The sequence below is a fragment of the Pogona vitticeps genome, chromosome 8 (assembly GCF_051106095.1).
Source record: "Pogona vitticeps strain Pit_001003342236 chromosome 8, PviZW2.1, whole genome shotgun sequence".
NCBI lineage: Eukaryota > Metazoa > Chordata > Lepidosauria > Squamata > Agamidae > Pogona > Pogona vitticeps.
In genome coordinates, this window is record NC_135790.1 from 21,463,218 (window position 1) to 21,488,547 (window position 25,330).

Consider the following 25,330-nt stretch of genomic DNA (forward strand, 5'->3'; position numbering starts at 1 on the left):
TGTAAACCTCCTCAGTGTTCCTTCCACCTTCGGTTGAAATGGTGATTTTGCTTTTTGGGAGTGGCAACCATATTGAGTTCTAGTTCTCGTATCATACAAGAATAATAGTGCTTGGGTGTGGAGATGTGCACATTTTCCTTAAGAATGCTTTTCCTACAACAGGCTGCTCACGGCTCTCCTCCACCCACTGCGTCCCCTTCCAAAATGTTCAACTCCACTGCCAATTAAGGCTCCAGCCCCACTGTCTTCAGGCACACACTGCCCCACTTTCCTCCCTGTATGGACCGACTGCTTACATTCAACACAGGCTGTCACTCCACCATAAGCACCTTTGTATCTATACCAGGCATGAAGAACATGTGACATTCCTTTAGAGCAGTGGTCCCCAACCTTGGGCCTCCAGATGTTCTTGGACTACAACTCCCAGAAGCCTTCACCACCACCTCTGCTGGTCAGGATTTCTGGGAGTTGAAGTCCAAGAACATCTGGTGGCCCAAGGTTGGGGACCACTGCTTTAGAGGATGGTGGACCTCAACTCCCATGATTCTTCAACACTGGCCACACCGGCCAGGGCTGATGGGAACTGAAGTCCAACAACATCTGGAGGGCTGCACATCATCTGTCATCTATGCTAGCAGGCTGAATAAAGATATGGCCAGATGGTTCCAGATCTGAAAGCTATACTTGTATTGCTGTGTATGATAGCAACCGAACATGCAAATACCCTACATGGTTTGAGCCAACGATGTAGCAGTCCTCCATGAGAAACAAAGAACTGTCCCTATTAGTCAGAAATAGAATGGCATCATAGGTTTTTCTTACCCCGTTCATGTTAAAAAAGACACCACAGATTGAGGTTCAGATTAAAGATTCTGGCTTCTCTACCTGCCATCTTTAGAATCATGAAGTTGGAGGGGCCAATAAGGCCATCGAGTCCAAGCCCCTAGCTCTGCCAGGGGATTGTCTACATTTCTCTTAAATATCTCCGGTGCTGGGGAGCATTCATCATCTCTCGAGGTCATTGGTTTCATTGTCGTACTGCTCTAACAGTTAGAAAGTTTTTCCTGATATTCAGCCAAAAGAGCAACAATGGGCCCAAGTTCGTCCCACAAACCCTGAGCAGCGTTATGAAGCATTCGCTCACGTAGTTTTGTGTTTCAAGCAACAACACAGATCTAAAGGAGAATCTCACAAGATGCTGAATGAAGAGAGGGTAGATTTATTCACTAATAGCTTCCTTTGCTTTGCTGGGAAGAATGAGGAGAAATCATGAGATGAAATGCCCATGGAACTGCAGGTAGGTTTGGAGCGTTCAATCCTACTTGCTTGAACAAAGATTGAAACGACACATAGGAAGTAAAAACCACATCCATCCAGGATTGTCACTGACATCTCGTCCTATTCATAAAACTATTCAGCTCTAGAGGAACATTATTTACTTCTAACAAAGATTTGTCCCTCACTTCTCCCGAGTTAAGTAAGGGACATATTTTTTACAATGCCAATAAATTCATTTGGTCCATTCATGTAGCAGTTTTTGAAAGCAGTCTTATAGCTCTTCTTCAACATTCCTTGGCTGAGTAAAACAGAAATATGAAGTCAAACAATTGATGTCTATGGTTTTCCTCGACACACACAACCACACACAGACACACAGACACAGACACACACACACAGAGTGCTTGGCTGCTAGCAACATCAGTCCAGTTTACTGTGATGAAGGGCCAACTCTCTCGGCCACTCCAGCTGCAGGTGCTCTCCAGGGCTTGTCTGTTAAAGATTCAGGGATCAAAAACTCCAACAGGATGTCTGCAAGACAGTAAACCATGTGCCTAGAAGAGAGAAAACAGGATTTTAAATGGGTCTTCAAACATCTGATGGCGATTCCAAGAATGAACTTTAACTGAGAGGAAATAGGGACAGCACCATGTATATTATGGCCCAGTGCACTACAACGAAGATGTGCGTAACTTGCAATCTAGTGCTTTATACTACCCATGGTGCTGATTTGCTAGAATAATAATACTACTGAGCACTATATAGTGGCTCCCCACATGCATACTGGAAGGACAGATCCTGAAGCTGAGGCTCCAACATTTTGGCCATCTCATGAGAAGAGAAGACTCCCTGGAAAAGACCTTGATGTTGGGAAAGTGTGAGGGCGAGAGGAGAAGGGGACGACAGAGGACGAAATGGCTGGACAGTGTCATCGAAGCAACCAACATGAATGTGACTCAACTCCGGGAGGCAGTGGAAGACAGGAGGGCCTGGCGTGCTCTGGTCCATGGGGTCACAAAGAGTCGGACACGACTTAACAACTAAACAACAACAAAACATGCATACATGTTCCTATGGGGAAGCACCACAACTTGGATATAATCCATGGTATCTCAAAGGACCAGTTATAATAATTATGCATCATGAGGTTGATTCTGACTTATGGTGATCCCTTTCCAGATTTTTCTGGGTATAGAGTACTCCGAAGAGATTTACCATTTCTTTCTTGTGAGGGCTTTCCCTTGTAGCTCATCCAAGACCACTCAGGTTGGTTCTTCTCTTACACGGCATAGTGGGGAATATTTTACCTGAAACCTTTGCTGGAGACAACATTCACCTAGGTCAGTGGGAAGCAGATTCTCGTCACTGCAGTATAATGCTGAGTTGGTACTGCCGATCAGAAACACAGTCCTGGCCCCTCTACCTGAAGCAACCCTCGTTGAGTTCAATGGCGTTTATTTCCAGGTAAGTGTAAACAGCAAGGCTGGGCAATGTTGGTGAGCCCAAGGGCCAGTGGTCTAGTCACAGAAGCCACTAAAATTAAAATTGGCTACAACTAAATAAGGTTGCAGATCCGTTCTTGGAGCTGAAAAAATATGGGCTATCTTTGTTTAAGAAGGCCTATGGATGAAGCAAGGGCTGAGGAATCAACGTCTTGGTTCCAAGGTCTCTCCTAGCTACCTGTGGAGCACCACATACGAGACACCTCGGCACCTACATGCACAAGGATACTCATGGCCAGGGAATGGAACATTATGCTCTGTTGTTTCGAATGTGCTTTAAGCGTTGATTTTATTGACTATTATTAATACAACATTTGTTTGATTCTTTTTTAATACTGGCATACCTCTTTAAAATATTGGTATACTCACTATTTTAAGCTTTTAAATGCTGTCTTTTAATTGCTGTAAGCCACCTTGGGTCCTTTTAAGGAGAAAGGCGGGGTGAAAATATTTGAAATAAAATAAAATAAAATAAAATATATGATGTGGAAAAGAGCCGCCTAGAGTGGTCGAAATGACTAGATAGGCGGGGTATAAATAAATAAATAAATAAATAAATAAATAAATAAATAAATAAATAAATAAATAAATAAATAAATAAATAAATAAATAAGATTATCCTGGAAGAATCATGGCTGACTGGCTGGAAGAGGAAGCAGATTCAGCCTACAATGAAACAGGCTGGCAGGCTGCGTTTGCTCCATCATGAATCTGCTTCAGACATTTGGGTGGCTGTGCTTAGGAGGCAGCAACCCTAAATGGGAAGGTATCGACGGAGGCCGAGGGATCCCAATCCTTGCTGAAGCATCCCCACATTTTTGAGACAATAGCCTTCAGAGGGGGTGAGGGTTAGGACAGTTTACTCATAACCTGTAACTGTGGCTCTTCGTGCGGTCTTCGATGTATTCCCAGAATTGGGTGCTTTGCACCTGCACAGATGATCCTACGGAAGAATCATCTGCACAGGTGCAAGGCGCCCAATTGTGTGCATAAATGGAAACCATGATGAAGGGAAAAAAAACAGCTGTGACGATCACCCACATCACTCATGCCATTCATATTCAGGAGCTGATTTGCATGAACCTATAAGAGGACTGGAGAGGCGGAGTCAGCAGCTACATGAGGCTTGGCGGGAGAAGGAGGAGTCAGATAGGGCTGGTTAGTCAGAGAGAGAGAGAGGGAACAGATACTGAGAGATAGAGCTGGTTAGGAAAATAAGTAGAGAAGGTGGTAATGATATAGCAAGAGAAAATAAGTATGTACTGAGAGGACTGTTGATGATTTGCTTGTGTATAATGTGTATCTGAGGGACTTCTGTTATTATTCAATCTGCTTCACTCCAATAAATAAATTCTGTTTCTGTTCACAAGACAAGTGTTCTTGACAAATGTCATTTATATCGTTTACTGAGGAAATCTACTGGTGGCAGCGAGAAGAAAACGTGGCATGAGCCTTTGTGAGGGAAAGACAAGCAGGGGCCACAAGGGCAAACGCCACCACAGCTTAATGGGGGCAAACGCTCTGGGTCAGCAGAACGACGGTGGCCTGTCTGTGTGTGGTATGGAGTCACTGGAACCCTGTAGGTGGGGTGCTCAACGCAGCACCAGTTTAATCCAGTTGCTAAAACATAACATTCCGTGTCACCCCAAAAGTCTTGACATTTTGATCCAACAGATGTTTTCCTTAAGCTGCCCACCATAGGCATTTCTTGGTTTGCCAGGAAAGATGCTGCATTGCCAAGGTTACCTGTTTATGATGGGATGCTGCATGGATTCCAGGGCGAGACTCCAGCTCTGTCGACACTTACTGGTTCCAAGGATTTCGAGAACTAATTCTGTGGACATCGGAGACAGGCATGAATTCCAGAAAACAATCTGAATCTCAGTTTATAACACAAAGTGTCCCTGGAGTGGGTTTTCATTGTTTGGATACCAAATGTATGTTTAGAAGATCTGAATCACCAAAGGTGGAGCATCTCTTGAATGATATTTTTTTTAAAAAAATACCGATCTCAGAAACATACCTTTACAGTAAAATGCACCACTTAAGCCTCTTAACTCTGTTCCAGAGAAAGATTCCTCGAGAGAGAAACAATCATAACAATGGGAAGTCTAATGTAATGTCTTATAATGAATAGTACGGTAAAATGTTTAACAAACCGGCTTGACAGAGTTTATACATTCTTACAAGACATGACGTACTGTCTAGCTCTTGAGGGTGGAAATGGGAAGATTGTATCAAAATTCTAAATATTTCATTTGCCCCCAAAAAATAAGCAACAAGGTTTCCATCTCTCATGGTTTTATTACGGTGATTTACAGCATGCCACAAGGGCTTTGCAGCCGAAAGAGTGGGTGCCTGCTGCCTTTTTTCTCGCACAAATGCTACAACAGGCGACGTTTCCACTTCTGGAAGCAGAGGATCTGAAGGACACTTAACCCCCGTTAACGAGATACAGGAAGAATGGCTTCCCCTTGCCTCCCCACCCCCAACCCCTGCCGCTAAACAGTATGGCTGCTGATGGGGATAACAGGGCAGGAGCCGAGAGGCCATACACTCTACCCAAGCTGATAGGATGGGCTTCCCGGTCTCATTTCTCCCTCTGATGAAACTAGATGTAGATCACTGGATCTCCTCCCACTCATTTCACTTAGCCCCCTTTGAACCCTGACACTTACTCTAGCATGCTCAGCCCCAATACCAGAAGGAATATTAACTAAGGGAGAGTTGAGAGTCCTACACCTGATGTCGGGGTTTTGATCTCCCTTCCTCTCTCAATTTATTGTACGAGAAGCCAAATAGACACCCTCTGGGTGTACAACACTGACTTAGGCCAGGAATAACAATAATGATCATGTGACATCAACTCAATTGTCCCATTCATTTCCACACTGATTTAAAAGTGTTAATGATGGCATATAAAGCCCTAAATGGTTTAGGACCTCAATACCTAGCAGAATGCCTTCTCCTACCTAGATCTACTCGAGTCACTCACTATAGCCACGAGGGACGTATGAGGGGCCTGATGCCAAGAGAGGCCCGGAAAGAAAGAATTAGAAACTGGGTCTTCTCGGCAGTGGCCCCTTGACTTTGGAACGGTCTCCCGTCAGAGATCTGCCTGGCACCCTCGACGGGTATTTCTAAGAGCCAATTAAAGACTTGGTTCTTTAGGCAGGCCTTCCCCCCGGTCAATACTTGACTTTTACTGTCTACTTAATCTTTTGTTTCATCTTTTCCATCTTGATTAATACTAATATCGTCAAACTAAATCATTGTTTTAATTGTTTTTATGAATAATTTTATTGTGAGCCGCCCTGAGTAGACATATGTCTAGAAGGGCGGGATAAAAATCTAAATGAATGAATGAATGAATGAATGAATGAATGAATAAATGAATAAATAAATGAATGAATGAATGAATGAATGAATGAATGAATAAATAAATAAATAAATAAATAAATAAATAAATAAATAAATAAATAAAATTCTGACTTATGGTCACCTTTCAGAGGGTTTTCTAGGTACAGAGTTCTCAGAAGCGTTTTATCATTCCCTTCTTGTAGGGGTGCCTTGGGACTGTGCAGCTTGCCCAAGGCCACCCAGGCTGGCTCTACTTGCAGGAGGCACATAGCTCCCAACCTCTGGCTCCATCGCCAAAACCACTGAGCTGTCGAGCCAGTTGTCTACCCAGGCCAGCACAGGCTAAAAATTAAGGAAGAGGATGGAATTTGCAATAGTGCTCCTCAAGTCCTCTTGCCCAAAACTTAATTCTTATGTTCCTTTCAAGTGTTCTTTTCAGCATCTTTAATTCAGAGACAAAACAGTCGTTTTTATAGTTAGGAAACAGGGAGCCAGAAAATCCCTCCCGATTTGCTGCAAGTCACTCAGGGCTAAAGCAGGCATCACCGATAGCCTACAGTTAAAGGAGGGGATTCCAAGAGATGTACAATGGCCACAGTGAGAGCATTTCACACCCTGATTATTTCTGAAATGGTCCAAGCTTGGACACAAGCTTTTGTTTGAAAGCCTGATAGCTCAGTTTGCAAAGGTTTTCAGTGGAGCAACTTTGGAAAGGGAACATCCCAGAGCCTTCCAAGGTCTTCAGACGTTCTGCCTGCTCTCTTCTACATCACCGTGACAGAAGAATGGGCGCGCCTACAAAGCCACTGTGTTGCGCTTCTCTCTGACTTCCACTCACCGGGCAGGATGCCCATGAGAAGCTGCAAGGCCTGTCTTTCCGTTGCTGCCTTTTGCTCTTCTGTCCTGTGTGGCTTGGGGACCACGGGCAAGACGCCACCAGGCCAAATGGATTCCTGGAGCAGCCGAAGGTATTGCACCCAACGTTGAGTGCAGGTCAGATTGTCCACCTGGACCTCCAGCCACCTGCAGGCGAGAAAGGAAGGAAGACAAAGAGGAAGGTTCTTTGGACAAGGCTTTGGTTGAATTTACAAAGCTAATGAATACCCTGTACTGTCTCTTCTATTGAAAACTCTAGCAGTTTAGGTAAAGGTTTCCCTTGACATTTAGTCCAGTCGTGTCTGACTCTAGAGGGCAGTGCTCATCCCCATCTCCAAGCTGTAGAGTCAGCATTTGTCTGAAGACAGTTTCCATGGTCACGTGGCCAGAGCGACTTAGGCACGGAATGCCGTTACCTTCCCACTGAGGTGGTACCTATTTATCTACTTACATTTTTACATGCTTTCAAACTGCTAGGTTGGCGAGGAGCTGGGACAAGTGATGGGAGCTCACTCCGTCGCATGGATTCGATCTTACGACTGCAGGTCTTCTGACCTTGCAGCACAGAGGCTTCTGCGGTTTAACCTGCAGCGCCACCACATCCCCTATATGAACACTCTGTGCTGTCTCCTCTACTGAAAACTCTAGCAGTTTACAAGAAGCCTATTGCAGAGGTGGTAAACAGCTTAAAAATAAACATGCAGGAGATCTTTATTTTGAGGTGCCCAGGACAATATTTTCATGCCAAGATAAGGACAAAAATGACTTGATTGTGACTATAAAAAGAAAACGAACCCATTGCTGAGCCATGACTAGTCCTTGAGAGGCAAATTTGAGCACCCCAGTCCTGAACCAGACAGGATAAAAAAAGAAGAAAGCAGAAGCAAGGGGTGTTGGCTTCCTATTTGGAAATGCATGCCTCGCGCATGAAGTAACGGGGTCTGCATTTGAAGCGAGTGCTAACGAAAGGACGAAGCTGCTGCTAAAAGAGAGTGGGTTTAATCCCAGAGCTTACGATGAAGGCAGGCAAGGAGTTGGCATCAATGGTAAACTGGGGACGTCCAGACCTAGCGGCTGACTGACTGTTCCCCTCTCGTCACCACTGCTGCCGCCTACTCTTCTGCTCTTTTTAAATGTCCCAAGTCATGTGACCAAAAAAAGAGGAGCAAAAGTCTATACAGTGGTGCCTCGCTAGACAGTTACCCCACGTGACAGTTTTCTCGCTAGACATTGACTTTTTGCAATCGCTATAGTGATTCGCAAAACAGTGATTCATATGGGGGAATTTCGCTGGACAATGTTTGGTCCCTGCTTCGCAAACCGATTTTCGCTAGATGACTATTTTGACAGCTTCCTCCGCGCTCGCAAAACGGGTGTTTTTGGGGCCTAAGCTTCACAAGACAGCGATTTAAACAGCTGATCAGCGGTTCGCAAAGTGGCTTTCCTATGGCCGATCTTCGCTAGACAAGGACGATTCTTCCCCATTGGAACGCATTAAACAGGTTTCAATGCATTCCAATGGGGAAATGCTTTTCGCTAGACGATGATTTCGCTAAGCAGCGATTTCAGTGGAACGGATTATCATTGTCTAGCGAGGCACCACTGTATTTGTTATAATTCTTCTTTGCAACTATGGAGGGACCTGGCCCAGAGAGAAAGGGGACATGCAGGGAGGAGCCTACACGGATGAGACACCAGAGCTGACTGTACCATGTGTGACAGGCAGAGGAAAGGCAAAGAAAGCGACAGAGGGGGAGACAAGGGGAAACTCATTATTTTTACCCCACTGGCATAACTGGATCACAGCTGAAGATCTTTGCGGGGAGAAAGAGGGAGCAAAAGCAGAAAACATCTCTGAAAGGAGGCATCTAGGCAGGATGGATAGCTCACAGCTCCGGTGTGGTCTATGCCTCGCCCTATATAAGGTGGGAATGAAGTAGGTCATAGCGGTTCCCAACTTTGGATACCCAGATGTTCTTGGACTATAATTCCCAGAAATCCTGGCCAGCACAGCTGGTGGTGAAGGCTTCTGGGAACTACACTCCAAGAACACCTGGGTTACCCAAGGTTGGGAAACACACCATTACGGGATCCTGTAAGTCAGTGGTCCCCAACCTTGGGCCTCCAGATGTTTTTGGACTTCAACTCCCAGAAATCCTGGCTAGCAGAGGTGGCGGTGAAGGTTTCTGGGAGTTGTAGTCCAAGAACATCTGGAGGCCCAAGGTTGGGGACCACTGCTGTAAGTGTCCCCTAACCTTGCTCCAGTGGGTTCCCCTTTGCACGACTAGTCTCATGCTACCTGTGAAACTGGTTGGGCCCCTGGGCTTGCCAGAGCGAGTACATGCTTATGTGACTGTGTTTGTGCTCTGAATAAGATACTGGCCATATTAGCTATCACTTCAAGTTCTACCTTTCTTCCATTACAGAAGGGGTGTTATATTCACAGGATTCTTGTACAGTTTACTCTCCAGCTTTGAAAAGACCCTAGCCTGACATGTTTCAGAAAGGTTCTAGCATTATAGGATTCCAGACCAAAACCCTGGAATGCATAAAATGAAGTAGGACCTACTACAAAATGTTGTGGTGTTTTAATCTTCTACTTACACAGCTAATCCCTCTCCCCTCCTCAATATTCCAGCATGGCATCCATACCCAGTGGTATTGCTCATCCTCTATAGCCTGCTTTCCGGATCTTCCCTTCCTTAGGAGGGGTTATGCTGCCATGTGCCACAGTTATAAAATGTGACTGGATCCAGGTTTGGCGTTGAAGTCTTTGAGTTGGCACATGTGCTGGCAACTGAATTCAAAGGCCAAATGGTAATCTGGCAAAGGAAGCTGTTCTGCTAGGTGAGTGGAATCACAAAGGAAATAAAACTATGGCCCTTGTATTGACTTGTTTTGACTTCTATGCCACCTCATAGCGCTAAAGCACTCTCTGTGTGATTTACAATACAGTTATACAGACAATACCTTGCCACCTCAGCAAGCTGGGTACTCATTTTACTGACCTCAGAAGGATGGAAGGCGGAGTCAACTTTGAGCCGGCTATCTGAATCTGCTAGGATTGAACTCAGGTTGTAAGCAAAGGCTTGACTGCAGTAATGCAGTTTAACCACTGCACTATGGGTTCCTCTAACCAAGCTGATATTTACCCTTTCATACATACTTAAAAAAAATAAACTTAAGCAAAGGCCCTTTGCTCTGTATATTGGAAACAGAAGAAAAGATTATCCCTATGTCTACCAACACTCTTATTTCACCTCTCATGCCTCTTCCAAAAAGCTCATCTCCAGCTCTCTACGCCTCTGACGATGTCCCTGTCCTCTGATATTACAATTAATTTTTTTTTGGTCTTGCACTGGAAAATAGGGATGTGCAGTCGGCAGCGGCAGAGCAAACAAAACTTTGCTGAGCAAGTTGCTAAATACGAGTGCAAGGGAAAGAACCAACCCCCTCCCCGAACCAACAATAAATCAGCAAATATGAAGTGCTCTGAATCCCTCCCGAGCATTTGCCAAGAGTCAAGGAAAGCAGCTCAATATTTTACTGGAAATGTTCCTCACGCCTACCCTGTAAAACTTTACAATGGCATAAACCACGAACAATGTGTTCTGTACCCCTGGCTGGGGAACAGCATGATGAAGTGTTTGTTTAAGCAAAGCTGCGATCCTTCCTGACCCCGGAGGGCTAGAAGCGAAGCACACTAACCTCACAGCCCCTTCTGCCAGTTTGCATCTGGCAGAAGGGGGGGGTAAACATCTCAGGTTTGGGCTCTGCTCCCTCTTCCTCTTAAGATGGCACACATCTGCAGATGAAGAGAGCCTCCCTAGACAAACACCACATACCTCAATATGCTAGCTAAATCTTTATGCCTTGCTTGCAATCATCCCGGAGGCATCAAGGCTTAGTCCCTGGGAGGAAAAAGGAGGAAGCACTAGGTCAGGGTGGGGGACCTGTCGGTCTCCAGGCATCACTGAGGTTAGATGGACCTTCAGAAGGGAAAAAAATCCCACTAAAGGTAAGGGAAAAGCCCATGGGAAAGGGAAAAATTCCATTGAACTAAGTGGAGGAGATCCTCATTTAATGCTGGAGTGAACTCTAGATGAATACTAAGATTTCCTTTGGAGGTCTTCAAGTGTCTTTGCCTTCCAATACAATTTAGGGGCTTGTCAGAGTCACCCTCCCTAAAGAAATCTGCAATGTGCATAATCCATACAATTTAACACGCCGGTTTACTGGCCTTAGATTCTAATGACTTGTGATGTTTGCTTTATTATGCAAACATCACCTCTCACTGCTTATTAATTGATGCTATGCTGAGTTTCATTAGATGTTGATGAATTCTTAATCTGAAGCATTATCATGTTTTAATGATCTGAGTTTAAATATATCGTATTTTTCGCTCCATAAGACGCACCTTTCCATAAGACGCACCAATTTTTTAGGAGAAGAAAACAGGAAAATATAATCTGTTTTCTTCACTCCATAAGACACACAGACTTTCAACCCCCCCTGTTTTGTGGGGAAAAAGTGCGTCTTATGGTGCGAAAAATACGGTAATGTTTCTGCCACCCAATCTGGATTACACTGGCATAAAGTTATACAAAAGAATCTCCACCATAATTTGATATAATTTCTGCCAACTGTTCTGAAATTGTTTGTTGTAATTGTTCTAATACCAGCAATTAAGGCTCTGCATAACAATTGTTCACATTGCTTTGATCAGTTACTTAAGGGCAATGGGTGGGGATATTTTTAGGCAATTTAACTGACTATACAGTGGTGCCTCACAAGACGAATGTAATTCGTTCCACAAGTAGCGCTGTCTTGCAAAATTTTTGTCTTGCGAAAAGCAGTTTCCCCTAGGAATGCATTGCAATGCATTCCTATGGGAACCTCGCAAGGCGAAAACAATTCATTCGTCTTGGAAGGCATCGGTCTTGCCAAAAACATTTATCTTGCGAAGCACGGCCATAGAAGAAGCCGTCTTGCGAGGCACCGCAGCGATCGCAAAAACCATTTGTCTTGCGGGGTTTTCGTCCCGTGAGGTGTTCGTCTTGCGAGGCACCACTGTATTTGTCCAATTTAGCCATTTCAATTGTTCTTTTAAAAAATGTAACATGACACTAGCAAAAAAAATCAGTGATTAATTAATTAACAGGTAAGTTTTACAACATTCCCCCCGAAAAATGAAGATGGTTTTTGGAGTGTCTCTTCCTAAGGTCTTTCTATCCAGGCTACCCAATGATCACAGGGAAGCCCAGAAAATAACCAGCAGGAACGAGGCCCTCTCAGTGGTGGCCACACCATTATGGAACTTGCTGCCTACTGATGTACGCCAAGCTTCCTCCCTTCTCTCCTTCAGGAAGCAGGTTAAACTGCAGCCATTCAAAAAGGAGTTCAGGGCCATCCTCCTCACATGAGGGACTTCCTGACTCATTCAGTGCAATTTTTAACTGGGCTGCTGTTGCCCCCCCTCCCCTCTCTCTGTATGTGTGTTTGTGTGTCTCATTATGTTAGATGATATTATGTTTATGGTCGTTTGTTATTGTTACTCTAATGTGTTATTTTGGTTTGGGTGCTGTGGGTATATGGTGGGGTTTTTTTGGTAAGCTGTCCAGAGTAGTGGCTGGCCACTAGATGAGCAGGCTATAAATATAATGAATGAATAAATAAATAAGTATCAGTGGGAGAATCGTATTATGGTACAAGTCAAACATAAGTTACAGGGAGAGCGGCTACTATTTAAGAAGTTAACACTTGTATTCCTCATCATCTAGTTATCACACATCCTGCATACAGTGCAGAATGCAAGTATTTATTTATTTATTTTATTTATTTATTTATTTGATTTGTATCCCGCCCATCTGGTAACTCGGTACCACTCTGAGCGGCTAACATAAAAATATACAGTTATAATAACATAAATCCAAAATATCAAAATATCAAAATATCAATTAAGAAAACATAATAAGTCATAAATAATAAATAGAAAAAGAAGAAAAAAGCAATTTAAATTAAATTAAATGCTGGCAGGAGGGAAGGCCTTGACATAAAGCCATGTTTTTAATTGAGTTTTGAATGTACCCAGCGAAGGGGCCGCGCGAATCTCAGGAGGGAGATTGTTCCAAAGGCGAGGGGCCACCGCCGAGAAGGCCCGGTTTCTTGTCTTCTCTCTCCGGGCCTCCCTCGGCGTCAGGCCCCTCAGCCTCACCTCCTGGCTCGCGCGGGTGGTTCGGGTAGAACTTGGTAGGTGAAGGCGTTCCGCCAAGTATCGAGGTCCCAAACCGTTTAGGGCCTTATAAGTGAGCATTAAGACTTTGAAGTCGATACGGAAACAAATGGGCAGTCAAGTATGTATTGACTTCTTAACTAGCTTCAATTCGCCAATGGCTTTTACAATATTTGACTTAGATACCAGTGCACGGAAGTAACAGGATTCTGACTGCTAAACTGATTTTTGAATTTACGTCATCGCACTAGTTTTAACACCAGCATTTCCAAGCTATGGCTCAAATTGCAGCCAGCCATGGGATAGCTAAAAAGCTTTGGCTTCTCGGCTATGGAAGCAGGATAACAAGGGCAAACCACACAGTGTTGCTGTAAGATTACTGCTATCCTGACACGGTGCAGAGCATCATACAGTTCTAGCCAACAATTTTCTTTAGAAGAAGGCTGCCCCAAGAGGACGATAGTCAGAGTCAATTCCATTTTTATGGCCCAAAACGAAAAGGGGGGCACTGCACATAAACATCTGAGCCACTCCATATGACAAGCCTAGCAGTTAAGCTTTTTAAAACTCCCGGTGTTTTCAATGTCTTCTTTAATTTTAAGAGATAAAAGGCCCCAGGAAATGGACATTTATCAGATATGCGAGAAACGCATTCTTAACGATGTTTATTTTAGGTTTCATTAGTTGTTTTCTTTCCCAGGGGGAAAAAAGAAGACAAGAGTGCATGGCGGATTTCTAACCCAACAAATATGTTCTACTCTGCAATGTTTTCATCTCTTGCCCCCCAATGCCTTCTGCCCTATTGCTACACTAAGCATTCCTTAAACAACTTCCCCTACGCTTAAGTGGAAGGGGGAGACTTATATTTGGTGTCAATAAGCTGCCAACTACCACCTTCTGAAAGGTAAAGGTTCCCCTTGACATTTAGTCCAGTTGTGTCCAACTCTAGGGTGCGGTGCTCATCCCCGTCTCCAAGCTGTAGAGCCAGCGTTTGTCCGTAGACACATGGCCAGTGCAACTAGACACCGAACATCGTTACTTTCCCACCAACGTGGTACCTATTTATCTACTCGCATTTGCATGCTTTCGAACTGCTAGGTTGGCAGGAGCTAGGACAAGCGACGGGAGCTCACTCCATCACGTGGATTCGATCTTACGACTACAAGTCTTCTGACCTTGCAGCACAGAGACTTCTGCGGCTTAACCCACAGCGCCACCATGACCTTCAGAAAGAATTAATAACTAATACTGAAATAAAGATGACAGTTCCCGTGCAGAGCTGTTCATGTGCAGGGCTACTAAGCGGTCTTAACTAGCGTTGCCTAAATGGATGCCGTTTCTCTCAGCAGCATGCAGACACACCTCTGGCCACGGCATGCCGCAGACCTGCCAACGTGAGTAACGCAGCCCGACTGGAACAGCACTCATTTGGACGGAGGACAGCCAGGCAGCTGTTCTCCTACTTAGTGGCGAGAATCCCTCTTAACCAAAACATTATAGCTCCTGTAATAAAAGAAGAAAGAATGTGGGCTGTGACAGCTGACGGGTTACATCTGGCCTTGCAAAGGAGCCAGGTTCGCTCAGAGAAGCAAACGCTCTGACGTCCTTGGCTCACGGACCTTTGGAAGATCCAGCTGACATCCCTCAGGTGTTTGAGGTTCAACAGCCGTAGCAGCCTAAGGAAAGGCCGTCCAGCGTTAAGATTTCGCCTTATCCCATGCTCCTCAGATCCTAGGAAAAGTGGGTGTTCAGAAGGGGGGAAAATAAGGGCCTGATATATGCAGGTCTCTTGCGTTTGAGTTGAGACTATCTGTTTCAAACAGGAACCAAACCATGGCCAGTAAGGACTGTACAAGCCAACCTTTGCCAGTTTGGACATACACCACGGTTTGAGCAATCTAAAAAATAAATAAATAAATAGCCAATTAAGGCAAGCGCATAAATAGAAGAGGGTGTATTACTTGAATCATGGAAGAAAAGTGCACTGAATTATGGTTGAATTATGCTCAGTTATGGAAGAATATGCGGGGGGGGGGCTTAATGAAATTTACAAGCTCTTCCTCCCCATGATAGGCTTCTGGAGGCAGCATCCAAGCTATGATACCCAGAAGACGAGTAAGGAAGAAACACAAAAGTAAGAGGGTACTCAATGAGGGACGAAGCGAGAGTTCGCACAGACAAACAGCTTCTTCCTTGTTCTTCCTTTGGCAGATTGGAGGCAAGACCCTGAACTGTTACCAATGAGTACAAGGAGTGGCTCAAAGAGAAAACAGGCAGGGCCTAAATCCAAACTTGGGAGCCGAATGTCCAGATGGCTCGGGTAGAACGGAGACTGACTCACCTGCCCCAGGCATCTGTTCTCGGCAGCCATGGAGGTGACCGCGGCAGGTGCCTTGAGAGAGCGCCCAATGGCAGTCCAGCTGACTGGACAGGTGGTTCCCAAATCCCAGCAGCCGTGTTTGGGACCCACGGTACTTTATTTTTTAAAAAAGCATGCAAGGACTCGGATGCTGCCAAAGTCTTCTTTAGGGCTGTCTCTCTCTCTCTCTCTCTGTGTGTGTTTTGCCAATTCCTCTGGCACAAAGAGGCTACAAGCTGTGCTCACAAACGCAGAGGGGCCTCTTTGCTCAACTGGATCTGCACCAAGCTTTTCAATTCAGTTTGCAGCAGACGACTGCCATTTCCATTGCGCGGAAACAGCAATACGACAGGATACTAGCCAACTTATAACTGCTCGAGAAAGCTTATTACATGCATTTTCTACTGTGTTTACCAGTATTTTAATAATAATCACACGCAGATTCCAACTTGCGGCAACCCTTGCCAGGATTTCCTAAGTACAGAGTACTCCGGAGAGGTTTATCATTCCCTTCCTCTAGGGGGCGCCCCCGGGACTGTGCAGCTTGCCCAAGGCTACACAGGCTGGCTCTTCTCCCAAGAGGCATTGTGGGGAATCCAACTCCTGACTTCTGCCACGGCAGACAGGTTGCCTACCTCATTGGACGATATTTAATCTGCCTAATTGTTATCAAACCCCTTAGTGTCAAAGTTTAAACTTTTGTAAGAAATCCTGAAACACAAGCAGGGATTGGACACATTATAAATGAATGAATGAATGAATGAATGAATGAATGAATGAATGAATGAATGAAGCCTCCCCTTTTCATAAGTTTGAAGTCCTTAGTCCTGTTCGTATTTCTTTGTTTTACAAAATAATGCTGAAATGAACTCTTAACTGTTTTTCTACTGCCCCCTCCCTTTGTAGCCTTATGATCTCCTATTTGAAACAGGTTAATGAGAACAACAGAATGCTACAATTCTTATGTATTTTCAGAAAATCCGGACCACATTCACCTACGCAATGCCAATATATATTTCTACATATACATATATATACGGCAAACGTCTGTCTGTTTAACCTTTCCATCCATACAAACTATTCTAGGTCTCCCAACCATTCACCATAACGAACCAAACCAACTTGGAACAACATGGCAGACAGCTTGCAAGTCTACTGGGACACACCTTGAGCAGTTCAGGGATGTATCTCTTTGGTGCTTTGTCTCTAGAGATAGGCATGAACCACCCATTTGGCGGTTTGTGCCGGTTTGTTTATCATCCAAAGAGGTGCTCAGAGCTTCAAAGTTCTGACCACTGGCTGAGTTCTGAATGCCCAGAGACCTTTGGGTAGTGTGGGAGGCATATAAGTTAAATAAATAAATAAAAAAAGTCCTGCCTTCTCTGTTGGGTGCCCACATTCCCTGCCCTGCCTCCTCTGGGTGCTGCCTGTGAGTGGGCAGCTGCCAGGGGAGGTAGGGCTGGGAAGCACCGAATGCCTGTTTGGGTGATAAACGAACCAGCACGAACTGCTGCACTGGCGGTTTGTGCCCATCTCTCTTTGTCTCCATCAAACTATCAAGCCTAAAGGCATGTTAGGCTCAAGCAAGCCACCTTGCAAACAACGGGACCGCACTATGAAGTAAGTACATAGACGACGGCAGTGCTATGGGAGGGGAATGGATTCCCTTCCTTTGGTGCGAACAGCTCTCCGCTCCTGTTCTCATTCGACATAGACCAGCAGGGCAGCAAACCTGCCTTCTCTAAGAGAGAACCCCTTGGTCGAGAGCTAATTAAACTGGCCACACAGAGTGGCTTAAAGGGGGAAAAATACAGATGCCCCCCTCACCTGTCTCTTCCCTCCCCCTTCAAAACAATCTGGGACTCAGCAAGGAGTTGAAAGTGTGAAATCTGCCCAGGTGGAGAAGAAGCTATGGCAATTTAATGGTTGTCGTGGTGACTGGGGTCTGATTGTTCACAGGGCCTTCCCCTCAGTGGGGAATGACCTCCATCGCTGTTCAGGCCAAAGAACGGATTACAGAGGTGCTGGGAATGAACAACTGAGGGGGAAGAAAGCTTGAATAGATTGTTTTTTGGGGGAGGGGAGAGTTTGGGGGGGTGGAAGGGGGCCATGAGGCTATCTACTACCATCCCCCACTGACCCAAGGCTTCAACTACAATGAGGATTTGGAGATGAGACATAGCTTTTGATAACGGAGTGACAGACACCGATATTGGCCGAGGTAAAAGACACTGTTGTGAACACCTCCACCTTAGAAGAGGTGAGCAAGGTGATATATGCAATGAACAGCACATGCTTCCAGCTGTTACTGACACATCTGCAAGTGTCCAGAGGAGAGATCGTGGCAAAGTGGGCATGGCTCCCCACCAGATGTGGGCAGGGCTACATCACCCAACACATAACAGGGCACTGCCTTAAATTAACAGGCCAAGTGGTGCCAAATGTAACAGATTGGAACCAAGGCACCCAACAGAAGGGAAAAGAAACTTTCATGAATAGCAGTTCCTCTCAGTAGGGGTATGCAGGCTGAATCCTCATCTGACAGCCAATAAGTTCAAAAGACACGTATAGCATGGGTGTCCTTCCAGATGCTGTTCTTCTACAGCACCTTGGCTTGTGACTCCCACAAAGGCAGATGAGAGTTACAAGCCAACCTCATCTGGAGGGCCAGGGATTGCCAACTCCTGTGGTACAGGATCCAGCCCTAACAGTGGCATGGAATAGACTGAGAGTACAGCCACAACCCCTGAGGTGAGCTGTAGGTGAGTGCTACAGAACACACAAAAAGTCTCAGATGCAATCATAGGGATCTATAGTAGGAAAAAAAAGCTGGAGACATGCTAGGTTGATTCTGGATGCAGCTCTGGAGAGCGGCTATCTGTCAGAGGACACAACTGCATACGGGTGAAGGAAGGGGTAAGAAAACAGAGGACACGTTTCATAGAGTCAGTGGTCTTGGGCTCTTCTAGCATCCCTAGCCAGAAGCCTTGGTCCTCATTTCCTAGTCAACCCATCTCATGCAAGTAGAACACCTTCAACGTTTAGATCAGGACGGACCTGGGTTTCCACGATGTGTTTCTCTCCCTTCCCATCTCTATGGTCCCCCTAGTGAAAGTGCTTGCAGGTAGGCACGAGAGTTTCCTGCATGAGGACCTGGAAGGAGGGAGGAGGAGATGGGATGGCTGGAAGGGGAGGAGGGCGAGATCCTACTCCTGATGGGAGAGAGAGCCTTGATGGACCCCTCCAAGCCAGGGGAGCCTCGGCCAGTGGTCAGAAAATGAAGGGAGCCTCGGGGCCAAAATGTTTGGGAACCACAGACATAAGCGAAACTAAGGCCAAACAGCTTCTCTTCACCTAGCAGTCTTCTTAAATCCCAAAGCCTATCATCCCCAGACATCAGCTGGATGGCACCGCAGGCCAAATAGGACACAGACTTGACTTCTGCTAGATATGCAACAACTACCTATAGGGGAATTGCAGGAGGGAAATGACCATGGAACAAGCTAGGAGATGTCCAAAAAAAGGAGGAGGAGGAAGGGGTTAACCATAGTTCAACAAACTTGCTGGTACCTTCTGTAAGTTCCCATTGCCTTGCCTAAGCACACAGCTTGCCGTTATTCCAGGACCCTCTCGGCTTCCCCTCTGGCAATTCCAGCGATGCGCTCTTTTTGTGTTTGGATGGAATATCTGTTCTAACATTGGTGGCAGACTCGAACAAATGGTCCTTACTTTCCTGCCAATTTTTTCTGCAGAACGCGTGCCCATAACATAACAAAACTGCCTTATAAAATTACTACGCAGCAATGCCCTTAGCAAAACATTCGATAATTAGAAGCAAGTAAATTGGGCTGATTTATTGGGCTACAAAAATTCAAAACTGCATGCGTGGTTTGGATCCATCTCTGCACTTGCATTAGAAGCGTTTGGGCACTCCATGCCTTGGAAATTTCAGGTTTCAGCTAAAAGTGTCCCCGTGCTGAGCACTCACTCTCTCCTGCAACTTGACATATCATACAGATCTTTCACACCATGAAATCAGAGGATTCGGGAGCTCTCGTTAGAAAAAGCAAAGTATATCCTGCAGATCTAAAGTCTTCTCACCTCTAAACACAAGCAACACCTCTCTACATTTATTGGAGAGTGGCTGCCAGCCAGTGAAGAATCATTGAGTTGGAAGGGGACTATCAGGCTATCGAGTCTAACCCCCTCCTCAATGCAGGAATCCAAGTCAAAGCAGATCTGACAGAGGGTTGTCCAATTTTGTCTTGAGTACCTCCAGTGTTGGAGCGCTTACACCACCTGTCAAGGTCATTGGTTCTATCAAGGTCATTGGTTCCGTTGTCATACTGCTCTAACAGTTAAGATGGTTTTCCTGATATTCAGCCTAAATCTGGCTTCCTGTAATACTGGCCAGACACAAAAGCAGTCTGGGGTGGGGGGGACGCAAGGTTTCCGTAATAGTTATTAAGAATTCATTTTCCCTTTGCACTCATGTCCTCTTACAGGTTACTAGTAAATGTGGTTAGTACTTGGTCAGGAGAACATCGGGGGGCCAAGGATTTCCAGGTAAGCCTAGAAAGAAATCTTGCCTGAAACTTTACAAACTCTGCCATTCAGAGTTAAGCAGCGATGGACCAACTGCTTGACTCATAGGCCAACTTCTTTATAACACATCCTGCTATGGATTGCCCATCTGTGCCCTCTTGTCATGCTAGTAGTTCCTTTGAAGTATTTCTCCCCCCACATCAGTTTCCCCTGGAAATAATTGAAAAAATGTTGAAAAGTCTATCAGTGTTTGCGTAAGATCTGCATAACATGCTACGGCTAATTGAGAAGGTGCCAAGGCACGTTCTGGTTGTGTGCCTGATCGCACGCCCAAGGATGCAACCAACACACACACAGCACTTCATCCATTCGCTACAGACAGTTCTGCAAACCTTAAACACCGACAGGATGCAGGCCAACAACATAACATCTACAAAGATATACCGTATTTTTCGCACCATAAGACACACTTTTTTCCCACAAAACAGGGGGGGTGGAAAGTCTGTGCGTCTTATGGAGCGAAGAAAACAGATTATATTTTCCTGTTTTCTTCTCCTAAAAAATTGGTGCGTCTTATGGAAAGGTGCTTCTTATGGAGCGAAAAATACGGTAAGTGACCTTTTCAGAAGAAATGGATTTTATGTTTCTAAAATGGTGGGAATCGGAATCTGGTAGGGCAACCGATGGCAGGATGCAAAATAAGAAAGGGAACCACTATTTTGAGGTGTGGGGTGTGGACATCTTTTAAAGCAGTGGTTCCCACCTCGGGTCACCAGATGTTCTCGGACTACAACTCCCCGGAAATCCTAGCCAGCAAAGGTAGTGGTGAAGGCTAGTGGGAATTGTAGTCCAAGAATATATGGTTACCCAAGGTTGGGAACCATTGTTTCAAAGCATCACCAATATTTCTGCGTGAGATAACGGCAATAACCTGAAACGTAAAAATGGGTGTGGAGACACCACCTGCCTCTGCATCACAAGCATACAGAGAATGATGCCCCTTGAGTGCTTTATTAGATATCCTAGTGATGATGATGATGATGAACCTATGGCACACATGCCACAGCTGGCACGCAGAGTCCTCTCTGCACGCATGCAAGCCATAAGTTGCCGGACTGCAACGGAGACGGCTGCAGCCGCAGTGCTAGTGTCCCGACAGGTGGCAGGCCAGGATCCGTAGCACTGGCACTGGCTGGGGTTGGCACAATTGGAGGCAGATCCAGAGTAGGGTCCGGAGGCACCTCTGTGACCGGGATTCCTCCTTCTGCGATCACTTCCACTCCTCAATTCTTACCCTTTCTGCCCCTGTGACACAAAGCAGCTTCTTTGCTTAGTAACACTGGCTATCTCTTCGGGTTGCATTCTACAAACCGTAATGCCCTACGTACAAGGAGAGTGGGAGCTGCCCGTCCCTGGAGTCGGTCAGCTCATGCCCAAGATTTCCATCTTTCTAATGCTCAACATGCATCTTCTTGTCCTGAACAGTCATAGATATGTGATTTTTTTTTAAAGTCAACTTGCAGCGCCCTCTTGTGACTGTGAGGGAGAATTCCCATGCCAGTGAAATACTGAAAAGGGTCACAGGAAGGGGCTTTATTCTGAATCAGACTCTGGGTCTATCTAGTTCCAGTTTTGTCAAATCTGGACGGCAGCTGCTCTCCATGGTTGAAGGCAGGATTCTTTCCTAACCCTACTTTGAGATCTCTACTCGTCTCCCATCCAACGGCTAACCAAGTTGCACCCTGCTTAGCTTCTGAAACCAGATAACATCGGCATATTCAGAGTGATATGGCAGCTACACAACTACAGCTATTTGGATGCAAAAAGGATGAAAACTTTCACAGAACATATATGAGGATCGTACACCCGAGGTGGCTGCCTCTGGATCTTTACAGAAGAAAAAGGGAGCTAATATCCTATTAGGTGAATCTGCAGGGAAATGCAAATCATTCTGTGTGAATGCACAGGGACATAATGGCCGAAACCCAACTAGAGCAGGTCCATCGAATCAGTGGGGATTTTATGAGTCAAATCCTCTATAGGTTCTACTGATTTAATGGACCTACTCTAGCTGCAACTTACTACTAGATTTCAGCCATTGAAGTTAGTCTGACATAAAACAGAGTTTACATTAGGTGTACTGGTTATCATACTCCATTAGGTAACTTGTGAGAATTCAGTTTCAAAATCCTGGACTTTCTTCACATCTTAAAGAAGTATTTGGGGTATCACAATTTAGTAAGAATCCTATTATAGATTTAGGCCACCATCAGTGTAAAGGTTTAAATTATGGCAGCAGTAAATTGCGGTTTGCATCTCCAGTCAGTTATGTGCCAGTCATACAACCTAGCCCAACAACTAGGAATGCAAGCGGCAACTCTTCAATTGGTGGCAATTCGCTGCCACAACTTATGCCATTACAGTAGTGCCTTGCTTAATGGGCACCTCGTTTAACGACGAATCTGCATAGCGACGATTTTTTTGCGATCATTTTTGCGATCGCATAAGGATGTTTCTAATGGGAAAATATTGCTTTGCGATGATCAGTAAGCTGTTTCGCTTACCGATTTTCGCATAACGATGTTTTCCCAACAGCTTATCGGCCGTTCCAAAATGGCCGCCGGGTTAAAAAAATGGCCGCCCGCTGTGTTTTAGCACCCATTCCTCGCTTACCGGGCAGCGAAAATGGCGGCCGTATGGAGGATTTTCGCATAAAGGTAATTTTTTTGCCCATAGGAACACATTAAACGGGTTTTAATGCATTCCTATGGACTTTTTTATTTCGCATAGCAACAAATCGATATGGCGACGATTTTGGCTGCACGGATTATCGTCGCTATGTGGGGCACCACTGTATATTTATACCAGCCCAAATCTACAACAGGGTTGTGGCCATCATAATTTTTCCTGAATCGTAAGCAGAATTTCCAAATGAAGTGAATTCTGTGGGATTATGCTCAGACATAATGATACGCAATGCAGCAAACTGCACAACTCCTGTCTTACCAAGTATGGCAAAAACTTGGACAACTCTCAGCTCCTATTATGAACTGCAAACTACGCACCAGTTAGTCCCTCAAAGCACTGACTCTGGTGAAAACATCTCACTAAACTCACTCTTACTGAGACAGCCTGTCAGAGTTTATTAATCTTTACCAGATTTTTCCCCCTCCAGTGTTTCAAAGGAAGAAACATAGGGACTTCTTGCCAAGGATTCCACAAACTGAAAACAGCTTTGTGCACTGCTAGCATCTACTCTCTTTGTAAACCAAAGGACATCAAGACAGCAAACATGGGTCAATGGGTTAATGTGGGAGGAGAGAGAAAAGATACAAACAATCCATCCAGTGCTTCTAACTTTTCAAGAGTCCATGCATCAAGGCTGTAGCTCTGACAGTTCAGCTCTGCAATTTCAGCAAAAACTATCCTTCCACATATGAAAACTCTCGACGAGACCAACAGAAAACATTTTGACACGGCGCAGAAAAGGACATGTTTATTTTGCTTTGTTTGCAGTTTCACATTCTCCCATACTAGATGAAGCCAAGCAAGGACTTAAGCTCTTAACCCCAAACCTCGAGCACCACCACTTTGCTTCCCCCCCCCCCCGTTCCCAATTAAGACAGACAAAGAGCCCAAGGTAAACTCTACCATTCCTTCTCTGCCTGGCTTGGATGACACCATAAACAAACCACAGAGCAATACACCATGGTTTATTTAGCTCCTCTCCCTACAAATGGGAGCCATCAAGCAACATTCCCCATGCTTGCTGCTTGCATTTGACCCCACAACTCCTTGGATTATCCCTTTTGTCCAAAAATGGCAAAGGAGATAAAGGGGATGCACTCTGTGCATGCTCTGGACAGCACATATTGATTCAAGCTGCAGACAGGGGCATATTATCACCTGCATGCTGCTTTATGGAACAGATAAAATTAAAAATCAATTCATACAAAAGAGCCAACAGGCTAAACCCACCTCCCAGAAAGGTCAGTTTTCTGCAGAGATGGCATTCAACTCATTTGAAGCCCCCCACCTGCAACCTGAAGGAGTAAAAATGAAGGAAACTCTGCTGCCAGATCTGTTGATTGCTTGTGAGGTTTAGATCTTGCCATTACCAAGATACTTATTTTTGTATGTGCCCGTGTTGCAAGACTTGAGTCGGCTAAAGACCACCCTCTGCCAGAATTGTTGATCAGAACTATGGGATGGCTCAGCGGTTTAGGAATCTGGCTGGGGAGCCGGAGAGTTGGGGGTTCAAATCCCCACCGCTTGTCCTCTTTGACTTGGGGCTGGACTCCATGATCCATAGGGTCCCTTCCAGCTCTGCAGGTCTAACATGACTTATTTATTTATAAATGATTTTGCTCTCCGAGGTGCTATGGGTGGTGATGGGGGGGAGGAGAGGGACCAACAGCATCCAGGCCCATTTTGAGGACTGACCCATGTGCCAGAATTATTGTGATAAGCATGCAGAGGCTGGGAGGGCGGCTAGTCAAATCATTTGCAAGGCGACAGCTTTCAAAGCATTCCCTCCATGAGGCTGCATGCCATTCCCGGTCACATCAGAGGGTCAGGAAGAGGGAATCTGAAAGTGAGAACGAGTCAATGGCAAGGCTAGATGGAGCCCAGCTTGCTACCCGCCAAGCGAAGGATGTTTCTCGCTTATTTTAAACTCCTGCTTTTGGAATCGGACACCAAAACCCCCGTGGTGCCGTGTGCTTGAAATTCCCTTCAAACCTCACAGACTCTCGTCTCAGCACCACCTCCCTCTCGCCCTCATCCTGTCCCAGGGCAAACGGATTCGCTTTACTTGAGCTCTCCTCGGATTTCCAAGCAGCACCGAGGGCCTGGAGAGCACAAGACGGGCTCCCTTTAATGGTTTTCCTAGAGTGTGTGCGTTTGTTGGGGAAGGGATCACAAACGACACACAGGAAGGAGCAAATGCATGAGCAAGGAGGCTGTTTCCCTTAATTGGGTGCCTTCTGGAAGCACATTGACTACAAATCCCATCACCTCCCCCAACATAACACAGCCAAAGGTGGAGGAACATTGGTGGAGTATGTAAAAGTTGTCCGGGACCAAAGCAAAGCTCAGATGGGAGGTTAAAGCCACGCTCCACCTGTGGGGTCTCCGTTCACATCTGGGAGACAAGAGTCTTGTTGTGTGCAACACAAG

The 25,330-nt window shown here is 45.4% G+C and overlaps 1 protein-coding gene across 1 annotated transcript in view; it reads right to left on the reverse strand.

Moving 5' to 3' along the window:
- Positions 1 to 1,199: 1,199 nt before the first annotated feature.
- Positions 1,200 to 25,330, reverse strand: part of SNX19 (sorting nexin 19) — a 43,267-nt gene continuing 19,136 nt past the window's right edge. The window contains exons 9-11 of the mRNA XM_020791936.3: positions 6,979 to 7,163; positions 4,527 to 4,614; positions 1,200 to 1,832 (exon numbers count right to left, since the gene is read on the reverse strand). Of these exons, the coding sequence (XP_020647595.3) occupies positions 1,709 to 1,832; positions 4,527 to 4,614; positions 6,979 to 7,163 (397 nt within the window). The 3' untranslated portion in view covers positions 1,200 to 1,708. The remainder of the gene's footprint in view (positions 1,833 to 4,526; positions 4,615 to 6,978; positions 7,164 to 25,330) is intronic.